The sequence below is a fragment of the Pipistrellus hanaki genome (assembly GCF_964339955.1).
Source record: "Pipistrellus hanaki genome assembly, chromosome: 8".
In the NCBI taxonomy this organism is placed as follows: domain Eukaryota; kingdom Metazoa; phylum Chordata; class Mammalia; order Chiroptera; family Vespertilionidae; genus Pipistrellus; species Pipistrellus hanaki.
The window spans coordinates 74,660,157-74,676,841 of record NC_140510.1 but is presented as its reverse complement, the minus strand read 5'-3'; the positions used below and the strand labels follow the sequence as shown (position 1 = coordinate 74,676,841).

General features: G+C 36.0%; 1 protein-coding gene across 1 annotated transcript in view; it reads right to left on the bottom strand.

Moving 5' to 3' along the window:
* Positions 1–16,685, bottom strand: part of BMPR2 (bone morphogenetic protein receptor type 2) — a 104,410-nt gene that overhangs the window by 33,213 nt on the left and 54,512 nt on the right. Inside the window, exon 3 of the mRNA XM_084893178.1 lies at positions 14,768–14,938. Coding sequence (XP_084749304.1) covers positions 14,768–14,938 — 171 coding nt within the window. The remainder of the gene's footprint in view (positions 1–14,767; positions 14,939–16,685) is intronic.

Below are 16,685 nucleotides of genomic sequence, written 5' to 3'. Positions count from 1 at the left end.
GGGAGTGCACTGACCACAAGGGGGAAGCTCCTGCATTGAGCGTCTGCCCTCTGGTGGTCAGTGTGCATCATAGGGGCCAGACATTTTGCCATTTGTATTGATTTACATATTAGCCTTTTATTATATAGGAAATTATATACATTTAGAACACTGAAATACCTGTTAGTTACATTTCTAATTATTAAAACACTAGAGGCCTGATACACAACATTTGTGCAAGAGCAGGCCTTCCCCCACCACCACCACCACCACCACCACACCCCCCCCCACACACACACACACACCCCACCCCCCGCCAGCACCGGCTTCCCTCTGGCCACCAGCAGGCACCTGAGACCTGGGCTTCCCTCAAAGACCCAGCTTCGTTCAGAAGTCATCCAGAAGGACATTCAGTCTAATTAGCATATTGTGCTTTTATTTATTTACTACATCATGGAACAGCACAGACAGGACAGTATATTTAACAGAATAGTCTTGGAATCACATTTGGTGTCTTTTTAAAATAAGTTTTTATTGATTTTAGAGAGAGGAAGGAAGAGGTACAGAGAAACAGAAACATCAATGTGAGAGAAACATTAATTGGTTGCCTCCTGTGCACCCCCTACTGGGGATTGAGCCCACAACCTGAGCATATGCCCTGATCAGGAGTCAAACCAGTGACCTTCGGCTCATGGGGCGATGCTCAACCAACTGAGCCACTCTGCTGGGCTCACATTTAGTTTTAAATCTTGACTCTGCACCACTCTCTCAGTGGCCTTTAGCAAGTTACTGGTATTTGACATTTCTGATGTTCAATTCTCACATTTGTAAAAATAATAATCTCTACCTCACAAATCTTCTATGAAGCTTAGATGGAAATCTGAGTACTTAGTATAGTGTTGAGAATATATTATCTATGCAATAATAGTAGTTATGTTTACCAATATTAATATAAAGATTAAAAGACTGTGGCTTTGCTGGCAATTAAACCTGAACTAGACTTAAAACTCAGTTCTTCACCCTCACTGGTTTGGCTTAGTGGATAGAGCATTGGCCTGTGGACTGAGGGGTCCTGGGTTTGATTCCGATCAAGGGCACATGCCCAGGTTACAGGCTCAATCCCCAATGGGAGGTTGGGGTGTGTGCAGGAGGCAGCCTATCAATGATTCTCTTTCATCATTGATGTTTCTACCTCTCTCTCCCTTCCCCTCCCTCTCTGAAATCAATAAAGTATCTTTAAGAAACAATAAAACAAAATAAAACTCAGTTCTTCCACTTACTGTATGACCCTCAGAAAATTTCTTCACCTGTCTGAGCCAAAGGGAACACACATATCTAAATCACAGGGCTATTATGAGCCGGTATACCATTTTATGTGTTAGTTCCTTCCATGAATCAGATCATGCCCAGAGAAACACCCCTTAGGATGAATGTCCACAAACTGGAGTTTGTCCAGAAGACATGAAGGTATGAGAACACTGAAATGTGATAGGTAGAGAAAAATGGAAGTGTCTGGTATACAAAAAGAGAAAATTTAAGAGCATACAATAGTTGTCTTCATGTAGAAAAATAGATTTGTAGCTAGAAAGAATAACATGATCCAATTAGTGAGTGTTCCAAGGACAGTAGACAGAAAATACTGTTTTTGATCCATGGTTGGTTAAATCTACAGTTGTAAAACCTAGGAATATGGAAAGTCAACTGTGTAACCACAGAACTATCTCAAAGTGGACCTATTCTGTTTCTAACAAGATTCTGAGTTGCTTTGCACAGGCAGCAGACCAAAACTGCAAAGCATACAGCAGAGGCACAAGAGAAAATTTTGACCCCAAGTTGCACCTGGAACACACACACCCCGACTCCCATAAATGCTTCTAGAGAATGCCAACAACTGGATTTTTAAAAACAAGTAAATTTCTTAATGACAGTAACTAAGCATTTTTATCATAACATAGATTCTGTCCATTCACTATACTTTCCTGAGTTTTCCTACAAGCAAGTAGATGTTTTTAATGTTTTTCTTCTATGCTGTTCCTGTAACTTTGCTATTAAAATACATTAAACTATTTTTTCTTCCCCACCACTGCCTGCGCCCCCTATTAAACTATTTTTAAAAAATTGGTTATGCTGCTGAAACCGGTTTGGCTCAGTGGATAGAGCGTCGGCCTGCGGACTCAAGGGTCCCAGGTTCGATTCCAGTCAAGGGCATGTACCTTGGTTGCAGGCACATCCCCATTAGGGGGTGTGCAAGAGGCAGCTGATCGATGACTCTCTCCTCGATGTTTCTAACTCTCTATCCCTCTCTTCCTCTCTGTAAAAAATCAATAAAATATTTTTTTTAAATTGGTTATGCTAGGTGACTTTAAGGTCCTTCTAATCCCAAAATTCTGTATAACTCTTTTAATGTTTCTTGAAACCTCAGTATATCTTTACTTTTATTCCCAAAATTTACAAAGAAAATGCAACAGCCCTAACCAGTTTGGCTCAGTGGATAGAGTGTCAGCCTACGGACTGAAAGGTCCCAGGTTCAATTCCGGTCAAGGGCATGTACCTTGGTTGCAGGCACATCCCCATTAGGGGGTGTGCAAGAGGCAGCTGATCGATGATTCTCTCTCCTCGATGTTTCTAACTCTCTATCCCTCTCTTCCTCTCTGTAAAAAATCAATAAAATATTTTTTTTAAATTGGTTATGCTAGGTGACTTTAAGGTCCTTCTAATCCCAAAATTCTGTATAACTCTTTTAATGTTTCTTGAAACCTCAGTATATCTTTACTTTTATTCCCAAAATTTACAAAGAAAATGCAACAGCCCTAACCAGTTTGGCTCAGTGGATAGAGTGTCGGCCTACGGACTAAAAGGTCCCAGGTTCAATTCCGGTCAAGGGCATGTACCTTGGTTGTGGGCGCATCCCCAGTAGGAGGTGTGCAGGAGGCAGCTGACTGTTTTTAACTCTCATATTTTTTTAAAAAGAAAGAAAATGCAACATAACTTTTACGTAAAAATATTAATTAACCCACAATCTGAAGAAGAAAATATTAATTCATATATAGGGAGGATGAAAAAGTGTTAAGTAGATCTTTAAACATATTAAAAAAAAAAAAAAAAAAAAAACACATGGTAGTGGTTAAATATTTCAAATGGAAAACTTTACAGGATGTGTCACATGATCTAAAAATATGAGACCTCTGAAAAACTGCCAGAAAAAACATTTCAATGTATTCATACATGTGTGCAATAAAAGAGGCCTTTACCAGAAAACTCCTAACTTTTATTTTTTTGTTTCTTTTTTAAAATTCTTTCCTTTTTGCATATATGCTATATATACGCTATATCTGAAATTGTTTTGTTCCCCTAGCTCTAATAAACCCTCTCCTTCCTCCCTATTAGCTTTCTCAGTTAAATACTCAGCCAAATGTAAACACTGCTATGTATGCCTGCGTGCAATGGCTCAGATTGTACAAGCAAGCGCTTCCTGAAGGCAGAACAGACAGGGAACTGCTGTCTGCCTCATTGGAGCCTGGGATGTTTCTGTTTACAAATCCTGGAGCCAGGCAGGGGCCACTACTGGAGGCTTAGTGTTTGCTTTCTTGCTATACTCAGCCTTTGTCTGGGTCTGTGTCAAAGAAAGAACAACATTGTGGCATGTGCAGCAAGCAACAAAAGAAATCTTAAATAAATGATGCGTATTTGGCTCCTAAATCTTTTACAACTCTGTATGAAAAAGCAAATTAGGAATTTGTTTTTGTTTTTAATTTTTTTAGCAATGTACTTTTCATAAAACTAGAGGAAAAACATTAAAATCAAAACAATGTGACGAGTTGAATTCCTTAGCAAAATAATTCAGATTGCTAAATATTGTTTCTCTGATAATGATATATTATACAGTTCAATGTTTTGAACAAATATTTCTATGAGAAATAAACAATTTTATTTTCATTACTATGTTTAGAATGGCAAATGTACAGCAATTATGATCACAGTAATGTTTATGTTTAATGTCCTAAAAACATATTAAGAGGAGGCATATCTCTTTTTTTTCAAGTTGGTATTTAATACTATTTAAGACTTTTAAATTTAACTTGCCTCAATCATTATGAATAGACTTTGTTTGTAAGAAACAAACAACAACAAAAAACAAAACAGTCCATAATCTCCTAAATCCAGACATTTTATGGCGGAATTATAAAATGGAAAACTAAAGGAGGACAGAGGAAGAGAAACAATCTGAATTAAACAATAAAAAAAAATTTTTAAAGAAAACAGGAAAAACATTCATTGCCAAGCTTTCTTATTAACTTCTAGCTTAGTAAGATTTATAATTTTAATTTTTTAAAATAGGTGTTTTGTGATGAAAAGAGACTGAATTTCAGCATTATGCTTCTTTTATTAAAGAATGGATTAAAACTAACAAAGTTAATTATATTTCATCAGAATAAAGTCATTAAATAAGTGTAAAAATAGCACTTAAGTAAAATAGATTAAGAATTTTTAGTAAAAACAAAAAATAGAAGATAAAGATTAATCTGCAGCCGATGCTACTTTTTTAAAAAAAAAAATCCATTAACATTAGAAAAATAGAAATCTAATCACTACAATATTCATTATTAAAATCACATAAAAATACTCAGAATACAGAATCAACACAAAGAATTAAATCATTCAGAGATCCCTAGTCAAATTTCCTAACTGGTCTACATAAAAATGATACCTGAAAAGTATCATCCTAAAAACCATTATTCTCACAAAATAACCATGAAATAATTTGACTATAAAAAATTGAAGTTATAGCCGAAACCGGTTTGGCTCAGTGGTAGAGCGTCAGTCTGCGGACTGAAGGGTCCCAGGTTCGATTCCGGTCAAGGGCATGTACCTGGGTTGCGGGCAAATCCCCAGTAGGGGGTGTGCAAGAGGCAGCTGGTTGATGTTTCTCTCTCATCGACATTTCTAGCTCTCTATCTCTCTCCCATCTTCTCTGTGAAAAATCCATAAAATATATATTTTTTTAAAAATTGAAGTTATATTTTCCAGTTATTTGCTGACTAGACCAAAAATTATGCTTGTCACTGTACAGATAACTACATCCCCCATTTGATGTTCTCTAAATTATGATAACTTGCACTCACTTGATAAGGAAAGCATGTCTACATGTAGAAAAAAAATAATTACCTTTTTTCTAGTTTTCCCCATATTGTTCCTTCTTTCAAAGCATTTTAAATTATAAAACATAAGCCCTACACATAAAAGTGTTTATAATACAAATGTACAGTTTAGTAAATTATTATGAAGTAAATAAGCACTCACACAGCTACCACCTGGGCCAAGAAATAGAACATCAATAATCCCCAAAACCACCTTCCCACCTACCTGCTCCTTCTTGGTTATAACAGCTTTTCTCCTCCCCAGAAATAGCCACTATTCGTACTTGTGCTAATCATTTTCTCACTTTTCTTAATAGTATTACATTTTCTGTATGCTTAGGTTTGCCTATGTCTGAGTTCTATGTAAATGGAATTTATGTGCCTTGCTTTTGTTTAATAATGCTTTGAAGATTTAACCATGCTGTTGTGTGCAGATAAAATCCATTCAGGGTTTCTTTTATATGTAACAAATGCAGTTATTTTTCCTTGTAATGAACTTGGAATTTATAATGCTAATTAAATAATCACTAAAGCTAATCCCTATTAAGCATCATAGAAACATTCCATAAATGAATGTATTTAGTTTGTTCTTTTTAGGACTTTTAAAGTATCCAATTTTGTTGGTAAGAGACAAATATTAAACAAAGTAGACAAATGAAAAGACTGTACATCCTCTTGCTGTTTCTAATTTTGGGGGAGCAGTGGCAGCAGCTAGGAGCCAAGAAAGCTGGAGTTAATAAAAGATGCACTCTTGGATAAGGACTGAGCAGAAATAAAAGCTTTTTGAAAGTTTGCTTTATGCCAGTCCACTTTTACAAAATATTTGCATTAATACCTGTTTTCATTAACCAAAAGAAATCTGAAGAGGATTTTCACTTCTATGGACTATAGAGCGAATACAGAGGCCAGCGTTTGCTGTGCAGTGAGCCGTTATAGAGGCAGCGCAAACCTGAGCGGAGAGTGGCACTGCCGACCTCCTTCTGTGGGAACCACAGTCAGCAGCTCAGCATCAACTGCCACAGCTCTGAACCATGTCTGTGGACATCTGTGCTTTACCTCGATTCATTTTGTGCATCTGTCAGCAGCAAGATGTGTCCTAAGGTAATTGCTTCTTTGCTTTACACCATTTTGGCTTACAAAATATTTCATAGCAACACTATACTTTCAGATAGCGGATGAAACCTTATCTGAAACCATCAGAATCCTTAAAATTCATATCTCCCATAGTTTCCGGGTTGTTCTATTATCTCCTGCCCTCAAAGCACATACTTATTTGACAATTCTTTAAAAGGGACCTTCTAAACATACACATCCATGAAAGGACAGTAAAAGGAATAGTGTTTTCATCAGATCATCACTGATGATTCGAACCCAAACTGTCCATAAATAAATGCTCAGTTCCTACAAATCCCACTCCTTATGTGGTAAGAGTAGAGAGTTAAAGTAACAGAAAACCTTGGGCTGTGGTGAGGCAAACGGAGTTTAGAACTACTACTATTGTTGCTGGAACTGTATCATTCCCCAACACAGGCACTGCTCATTCCCATCTCATTAGATCTTCTTTAACTAAGCCCTCTCTTTTCAACTTAATCTTCTATTTTACGTTCCCTTCTTTGTCCCTGTTTATTACATCTCTGTCTGAAAACCTGTCCTAGAGGCACCCACATGTCCTGCTTAAAAGCGATGAAGCAATTGCAGGAAGTTTTATTTTCAGTCCAACTCTTTCATGGTTTAAAAAACAAAACAAAAAAAAACAAACAAACAAACAAACAAAAAAACTTAGTTACAATCTTTGTGAGGTAAAGGTGAGATCAAAGCAATTCAAGCTAAAAAAAATATTTTATATCAAATTGCAAAACAAATCACACTGATCTTTTTAAATGAGTGATTGTTCAATAGCTCCAATATTTTGACAGATCCAACACTTTCAAAAATCAACAACTAAAAATACTAACCTACAAAAAAAGAAAAATTACTGCCCTAGTCGGTGTGACTCAATGGAGAGAGTGCAGCCAACACACCCATGAGTTGAGTGTTTGATTCTCAGTCAAGGGCACGTTCCTAGGCTGCAGGTTCTATTCCAGGCCCTGGGGCAAGTCTGGGAAGCATCCAATCGATGTATCTTTCTCACAATGATGTTTCTTTCTCTCACTTTTCCTCCCTCCCCTCCACTCTCTTTTTTGAGAAAATAGAAGCAAAGCAGGTAGGTATGGGGCGGAATTGATATTCAATAGCACAGAGCTAACAAAACTTCAGAATGAAAACTGTCTGATCAACACTACGTAATGTGTAAATAGAATCTTGCTACTACTGCAAGATACTAAAGAATATCTTTAACGGATACATACTCTTCTCTATTTCTCTTGTACATTCTCCTCTAATATTTTTTAAAATATATTTTATTGATTTTTTACAGAGAGGAAGAGAGAGGGAGAGAGAGTTAGAAACATCAATGAGAGAGAAACATCAATCAGCTATTTCCTGCACACCTTCTACTGGGGATGTGCCCGCAACCAAGGTACATGCCCTTGACCGGAATTGAACCCAGGACCCCTGAGTCCACAGGCCAATGCTCTATCCACTGAGCCAAACCAGTTAGGGCCCCCTCTAATATTTTTTAACAAGTATAAAAAGAAACACTTTATTTTGCCTCTTGCTAAAATGCTTCATAAAGTACTAAGCAAAGTCTTTTTCTAGCTATACTTAGCCATTTTCTATCTATTCAATTACTTTAAAGCAATCAGAAGCAGGGAAAACTGAAAAATCACTCTGTATTCACAATAGCTACAAACCTATCTGTGGCCCTATGCCAATATCAGCTTCTTTATAGGCTTTCTTTTCCAGCTTGGTGTGAGATGAAGACATTTGCTGCCAGGCACTGGAATTAGAATTTCTAATCTTAACAGCATAAATTAGAATATGATTTCTTAAACCCAGTTCTAGATGCAATTCAATCTCTCCTCATCAACTTAATGAATAATTTTCTTTTAAAATAAAAGTATATTTTTATACTATGTTCATGCAAAAGCCTTTAACACTAAATGCAATGAACTGGGTTTATTTAATTTGTCTTTTTTAAAAGACAAAATTTTTTGCCAGCTTTTCTAACTTGGTTATTTTGTTTATTTTATAGTTAAGGAGGTTAATTATACCAACTCCAGAAGTCTTATCAAGAAATGTTACAAAATAGTGTCCAAGTCTTGCAATATTATACACTTCTTTCATACTCCGGAAGGTTACAAACACATTAGGATGAATTAAGCAGGTAAAAGAATACTGTTAAAGGCTGACTTTCTTTTTAAACAGTAAAGGTACTGCAAAGTCTCTCATGGTTGGAAGAGACTCAGAATAATATAGTTCATTTTCCTTTTTAAAAATAATGTTTTTATTTATTTCAGAGAAAGGAAGGAAGATGAAAAGAGAAAAACATCAACAATGAGAGAGAATCATCAATGGGCTGCCTCTTGCACACCCCTTACTTGGGATCATGCCTGAAACGCAGGCATGTGCCCTGACTGGGAATCGAACGGTGATCTCCTGGTCATGGGTCCACACTCAACCACTGATCCACACTGGCAGGGAACAGTTCACTTTCTAACATGTCAGATTTCTGGTTTTAGGCAGTATGTGGACATGTATCAGTAAGAGTTAGTTTTCTTTCTTTTGTCCACTTACTGAGGTGGAAAAATCTCAACTTAGTAACTGTGGATCTCTACAACTCTCAAACATTTGTTATTCTCCCTTTTAACAGAGAAAAGGAACTTTAAGTATCAGATAATTTGGCAAGCAACAATATCTAGCTAGTTAATTAGAGGGTTTTGTTTTAATTTTACATATTTTTAATTAAATACTTTTTAAAGTTACCCTCTATGGTATTTGCTTTACATTTAAAGTATGATGAAAAGTTTCCCTTTAAAATATATACTTTTTAATGAGATGTTTGAACAAAAATATTAAATAATGTGTAACATAAATATAGAAAACATTTGTAATGTGAAAAAAATCATGAGGTGGTCCTTGAATTTTAGGAAATGTAATCAAGTATTTTCAAAATATCTTTTTTCTCCCCCTCACAAATGAATTAACAAACAAATATAAACAGGTCCCCTATTTATATTACACATACTCTGGAGGCAAAACATCTAGGTTTTAATTTTGGCTCTACCACTTATTAGCTGTATGACTTGGTAAATTATATATCTGTGCCTTGGTGTTCTCAACATAAAATAAGAACGTAAGAGTAATCATCTCATATGCTTCTATAAGGGTAAGTAGAAAGGTTAAGGCATATAGAAGAACACTGCAAGCACACACTGAGTACTCAAAAATGCTACTTAGTATTGACTCCACTATATATTAAATGCCTGAATTCCCTTTATGTTTACTTAAAAAAGACTGCTCATTCTAATAACTATAATCCTGATAAAGTGAATTGAATTAAAATTTCATTACTAGATTCATCCCATCTGGAATAATATTTTCTAAGAATCTTACGTTTACTTCAAGTATTTTATGAAGCAAAACCCATTAAATAAATATCTAACACTAGTATCTTAAGGCCAGGGGGAAACAGAACTTGTTGATGGGGAAAGGAAGAACAGTGCCTGAAAAGGTTACTAAGTCATACTGGATACAAAGAGGAATGGTTTTCTAAGAAAAAAGACAGGGTTTCAGAAAACAAGATCTCAAAAGAAGAAAATTACCTCATCTCCTTAATTCCAAAATTATGTCCAGATTCAGGTCTACTTCTAACTATATTCTAAATAGGCACAGAACTACTGGCAAGTATTTTTTAAAGTTGCCAGTATAAAAGGAAATCTTTGAAAAAATAATAATTGAAGTATTAAGACCTAGAATATGAGTTATCAATCCATAAATCTCCTCACTTATAGTCAGTTTTGTCTTGGAGAATTATCTGATAATGTGGTTTCTGGCTGAACATATGCTATAAGGACTCTGATGGAAACCTCAGACCTGAACTTCAGATCAACAAAATAACTGGCATCTATTTTTAAATATCCGAAGTTCTTTTTCCATTATTTCCCTTTTTATTTTAAAGGCTAATAATTCTTCTAAATGGAAGAAAACAACATGTATAATCTACTTCAGATGCTGAGATTGGAGGAAAAAGCTTTTTTTAGGAACAGATAGCTAGTGGCAGAAGTCATTGGTGATTTACAGTCCAAAGCGAACCTTACTTTCATGGTACATAACAATGTTCACATACCTTTTCCAACTTTAATAAATAATTATTTAACTATTTTTAAACAGACATTTCATTCATATCTCAACAAAAAGCATCAGTAGACTTCCCATTCTGTTAAAATGTTTAGGAAAGCCAGAATAAATAGTCTACGGATATTTCATTTACTTGTGCCCTAATTAGCTTAAAAAAAACAACAATAAAATAAAATAAAATAAAACAACTATGTAAGGCAGTTTTTAAGATTACACAAAATCTGTAATTTAAAAAATATATATTTAGAACTAGAGGGAAATGGAGTAACCTTGCTCTAATCCCATAACTCTACATCAAAGTAATCCTCGAATGATTTTTTAAAAATATATTTTATTGATTTTTTACAGAGAGGAAGAGAGAGGGATAGAGAGTTAAAAACATTGATGAGAGAGAATCATCGATCAGCTGCCTCTTGCACACCTCCCATTGGGGATGTGCTGGAACCAAGGTACATGCCCTTCATCGAAATCGAACCTGGGCATCCGCAGGCGATGCTCTATCCACTGAGTCAAACCGGTTTCAGCTCCTTGAATGATTTTAATGTGAAATTTTGTGGCTCAGCAAAATACATTCTCTTATGGTCATGTGGTTAGATTAGTCTGTCAGGTTTTCCCTACTTCCCTACATTAATCTTAAGATCCACTGCTAAAAAAAGAAAAAAGATGCACTGCTACCATATGCTTTGGTTTATACCACTTATGTATCTCATGATCTTCACTTGCAACTGTGGTTGGGAAAAAACACACAAAATAACATTTTTCTGAGGGAAGAGAGCTATATCTTGTTATTCTCAGCCATCCATACATTTCTTCATAGCTACTGGGTTTGACCCTGCTGAATGTGCAAGTGAGAAGGCAATTAAATGTGATGGTGGATATTGTGTAAATGCATACTTGACGAGAAAAATATAATTCCAGTAATTCAATGAATGGCCTGATGTCAGGAAGTAAATTGTTCATCTGAAAACAATGTAGAGACACAAGTAGATTAAAAGAGTACATTAAGTATCCTCTGTTGTTCCCTAAAGCAATAGTTTTTAACCTTTTTCATCTCATGGCACACATAAACTAATAACTAAAATTCTGCAGCTCCCCAGAAAAGACATTTTTTGCCGACCTGACAAAAAATATAGGCATAATTTTGATTCATTCACACTGTACAGCTATTGTTGTGTTGGCTGTTGTCATTTTTGTGGTTGTTTTTTTGTTTGTTTGTTTTTTACAATCTAAGGGAAAAGATCATTGTTCCTGACTAAACAGTCAGGTGTTGCATGTTTTAAAAATTATTGTGCAGCTGAAACAGGTTTGGCTCAATGGATAGAACGTCAGCTTGGGGACTGAAAGGTCCTGGGTTCGATTCTGGTCAAGGGCATGTAGCTTGGTTGCAGGCATATCCCCAGTAGGGGGTGTGCAAGAGGCAGCTGATTGATGACTCTCACTCATCAATGTTCCGAACTCTCTATCTCTCTCCCTTCCTCTCTGTACAAAATCAATAAAATATATTAAAAAATAAAAATAATAAAAATTATTGTGCACAAGGGTTCTCTTTTCTCTATATGCTCACCAACACTTGTTTGTTAATATAGTGATTATAGCTATTGTGATAGATATGAGGTAATATCTCATTGTAGTTTTAATTTGCAATTCTCTGATGATTAGTGACGGTGAGCGAGCATCTTTTCTTATGTCTATTGGCCATCTGTATATCTTCTTTGAAGAAGTGTGTATTCCGGTCTTTTGCCCATTTTTAAATTGGATTGTTTGGGGGTTTTTGGTGTTGAGTTTCATAAGTTCTTTATAAATTTTGGATACTAACCCCTTATCAGATGTATCACTGGTGAATATGTTCTCTATAAAAAGTTTTTGCACAACAAAGGAAACTATCAACAAAATTTCTGAAAGACAATCCACTGAATGGGAGAACATATTAAATTATTATTTAAAATGTAGCTCCTGCCATCCCTATCAACAGAAACTATCAATATCAACAGAAACGGGCAAAGAAGGGATGAAATGACTAGATTTCAGACTATTTTAATTTTTTATTTCAAAGCTAGTTAGCTTCATTCTTGAAAAATAACAATACAAATGGGCAATAAATATAAGAAATTTAAAATAGAAAACAAACAAAAAACATGTGAACCTCACTAATAAAAACAAAGCAAATCACTTTTCAAAATGATCACAGCAAAGTTTTATTTTAATAATACTAGTGCTGATAAAAATTGCACTTTGTATACCGCTGATGGAAATGTGAACTGTTTCTACCAAAACCTATTTGACAATGTATGAGGAACTTTATTATTCTGGAAATTGTAATTTAATTTAATTCTATATACAGTAGGTCACCGGGTTATGTCGGAGATCCATTCCTATGGCGCAACGTAAAGAGATTTTCGCCCTAAGTTAGAACCCACCTACATAAGCACATATGTCACTCACATGGAGCACATACACAGCAGTAATGAAGTGAAACAGTAAAAAAGTTTAAAAGATAACAATTCCTGACCTTTACTTGTGGTAAATAATAAAAATATAAAGCACATATGAACAGACGTTGAAATGATAGAACTTTTTTTATATAAATAAATAGGAGATGGCGACATAACTACAAAACGACATACATCAACTCTGATGTAACCCGAGGACTGCCTGTATACAAATATATGTCTAATATCCCCTCATTATTAGATTCAGGGTATATATTTTTGGCTGAAAAATAGTACTATATGAGCAACACTGTGTCTAGCTCTGGAGATGTGTATGTGTGTGTGTGTGTGTGTGTGTGTGTGTGTGTGTGTGTATGTATGTATTTTTTTTTCCAGAGAGGAAGGGTGGGAGGGGAGAGAGAGGAAAAAAAAAAAAACAACATCAATAATGAGAATCATTGACTGGCTGCCTCCTGCACGGCCCCCTAATGTGAAAAGAGCCCACAACCTGAGTAATATGCCCTTGACTGGAATCAAACCAGGGACCCTTTAGTCCCCAGGCTGGCACTATCCACTGAGCCAAATCAGCTAGGGCTAGCCCTTTTCTTAATCCTATAATATAATACATCTACAATTGTTTTAGAATTGCTTTGTCCACATTATTAAAAACAATCTTAAAAGGAGTTCAGTATTTGTTGCAGTTCTTCCCCCATTTTTTATATCCCATCTCACCCAAAAGAATATATATAGCAAAAAATTATCTTTGTAAAAATCCTTATATTAGTTTTTTCTTTTTCCCTTAAATGTGATTATGATACAATTATGCTCATCTGTTTCATTTTTATTTTAGTTTGGGGGTTCCCCCTTCCCTTTCTTAGTGATTTAATTTCATTTTTTGCGTGTATATATATATATATATATATATATATATATATTAGTAACAAGATTCCAAAAGTCAAAACCACATATAAAAGGCTATACTCAGAGAACTGTCACTACTTCCTATATCCTTTCCACTCCACGGCTCCCGTCCCTCCATCCCTGTTAAGTAATAAACTTTATTATTTTCTGGCTTATCCTTTCTTTGATGGTTTTTGTAAAGATAAGCTTTCGGACCTTCATGAAAAACAGCATACTATACATGCTTTTTATTCACCTAACATTATCTCTAGAAATCACTCCATATCAGTTCATAAAGATCTTACTAATTTTTTTTTTCTTACAGCTGCATAGCTAGTACTCCATTATAGGTACATACCATAATGTATTTCAAGTAATCAGCTATTCTTGGACATTTGGAAAATTTCCAATATTATGCAGTTATAAATAATACTGCAATGGATAACATTATGCATATGTATTTTCATACTAGTGGAGGTGTATCTTCAAATTCTTAACAAATGGGAGTACTGGATGAAAGAGTAAACACATGCAGTTTTCTTAATATTGCCAAATTCTCCTCCACAGGGGCAGGATCGTACGATATGTTAATTCACTTGGTAATATACCAAAGCCTTGGTAATCCCAGTGCACTGCTTTTGCATTTCAGGTGTTACCTAAATATAGTCTCATGATGCTGGAACTCTCCCTCTCACTTCTGCCAAATGTGAATGCTTGGGGAGGGGGAAATGTTTGTGTGTCTGTGTGTGTATTTTTTTTTAATCCTCACCTAAGGATATTTTCCCATTGATTTTTAGAGAGAATGGAAAAGAGAAGGAAAGATAAGAGAAAAATATGATGTGAGAGAAACACACAGACTGGTTGTCTCCTGTCCATGCAGTGACCAGGGCCCCGGGCCAGGGAGGAGCCTGCAACTGAGGTCCGTGCCCTTGATTGGAATCGAACCTGGGACCCTTCAGTCCACAGGCCAATTGCTCTATCCACTGAACAAAATCGGCTATGGCTGTTTGTATATATTTTTTAATTTTGCAAATCTTTGGAGAAAGGAATTACAAGGAAAAGTAAGTTACTTTAGCTACTTACTTAGTGGTGTTGTATCTGGAGGTGGAAAATTCTCGGTGAAGTTGACATTACACAAGTCTGTGCTACAGCAGCAGAAACGATATGTCCCATTCTGAATTGAAGGAGGTGTGGTAGTTACAATGCATTCTTCATGGAGACACTCTTCAGGATCTCCAATGTGAGACCAACAGCCTACAAATTGATATAAATTTCAGCATGTTAAGGACCAATATGATAAACGAAAGAAAATGAAAACAACAAACTAAGAAATAATTGCAATTAATGTGAGAGTGAGTATGTATCAATTATAAAATACTTTTACACATCAATAGAAGACGATTTTTTTAAATAACAGGAAAATGGCAAAATTTAAAGAGGCATTTCATGGGGTGGGGGAGCCAACAACAAAATGTTTAACTAAATCATTAATATAAGAATTATTAAAGCAACAGTAAAATGTCATTTCTGTCTACATTAAACTTATCTAAGTTTAAAAAGTAATAATATACTACTGTAACAAGGATTCAATGACACTCTCACACAATATTGGAGGGAATGTAAATGTATATAGCATTTCTAGAAAACCACATGGCAATTTTTCTGAACAGCCTTTAAAATATTCATGTTTTAAAATCTAATAATTCTACTTCGAGGTATCTACTCCAAAGAAATAATTAGATAAGGTCAAAGATTTATCTTCAAAGATTTTCACTGAAGTAGTATGTATTACAGTGAAAACCAGAAAACAACATAATGACCAACAGAGTAATGTGTAAGTAAACTGCCATATGTTGTATACAATGAAATACTGTGCAGAGGTTAAAAATATTTTATATATATACATACACACACACACAGTCTTGGGGAAACATTCATGATATAACTTAAGATAAAAAAAAAAATTGGCCGGGTACTCAGTTGGTTAGAACAGTGGTTGGCAAACACATTAGTCAACAGAGCAGCAAACCACGGCTCGCGAGCCACATGAGGCTGGCAAGCTGCAGTTTGCCGACCACTGAGTTAGATCATTGTCCAGATAGGCCAAGGAAATCTGTTTGATTCTGGGTCAGGACACATTCCAGACTCAACCAATGAATGTATAAACGACTGGAAAAACAAATACATTTCTCTCTTTCCCAAATCAATCGGTAAAAAAAAAAAATTTTTTTTTTAAATAATTGGCCCTAACTGGCTTGGCTCAGTGGCTAGGGGTGTCGAACTCAATCAGAGAAGGGGCCAAAATCTAAAATCCAGCCTAAATTGCAGGCCGAATGGTTTACTGAACAGTCATAAACTGACAATGTCATAAACTGACAGCGGAGTACAGTGATGACAGCGCGGTGGGGGCCACATTGCAAGGCCTGGCCGGCCGGATTTGGCCCGCGGGCCTTGTGTTTGACACATGTGGGCTAGAGCATCGGCCTGCAGACTGAAGGGTCCCAGGTTCAATTCCAGTCAAGGGCATGTACCTTGGTTGTGGGCACAACCCCAGTAGGGGGGGTGCAGGAGGCAGCTGATTGATGTTTCTCTCTCATTGATGTTTCTAACTCTCTATCCCTCTCCCTTCCTCTCTCTAAAATATCAATAAAATATATATATATTTTTTTAAAGAAAACAAATAGAGGAAAATCCAAGATGGCTTCTCAGGTAGACACCTAACCGCAGCAGCACACAACAATTTCAATGGAATACAACTAAAATGTAGAGTGGACATCACCCAGAGCTACAGGTAGTCGACTGACAGAAAATTCTACAACAAGAAGGAAAGAGAAAACCAGAAGGAAAATCAGAGGAGCTGAAAAAAAGCCTAAGGTACGGAGACAGGCTGCGCGTTCGCACGCACGCGCGCACGGAGAGGTCGCAGCCTGAGAGGGGAAGAGGGCTGGGTGCTGCCCGGCGTTCCCTAGCAGGAAGGAAATAAAACCCCCAGCCTGGGCTG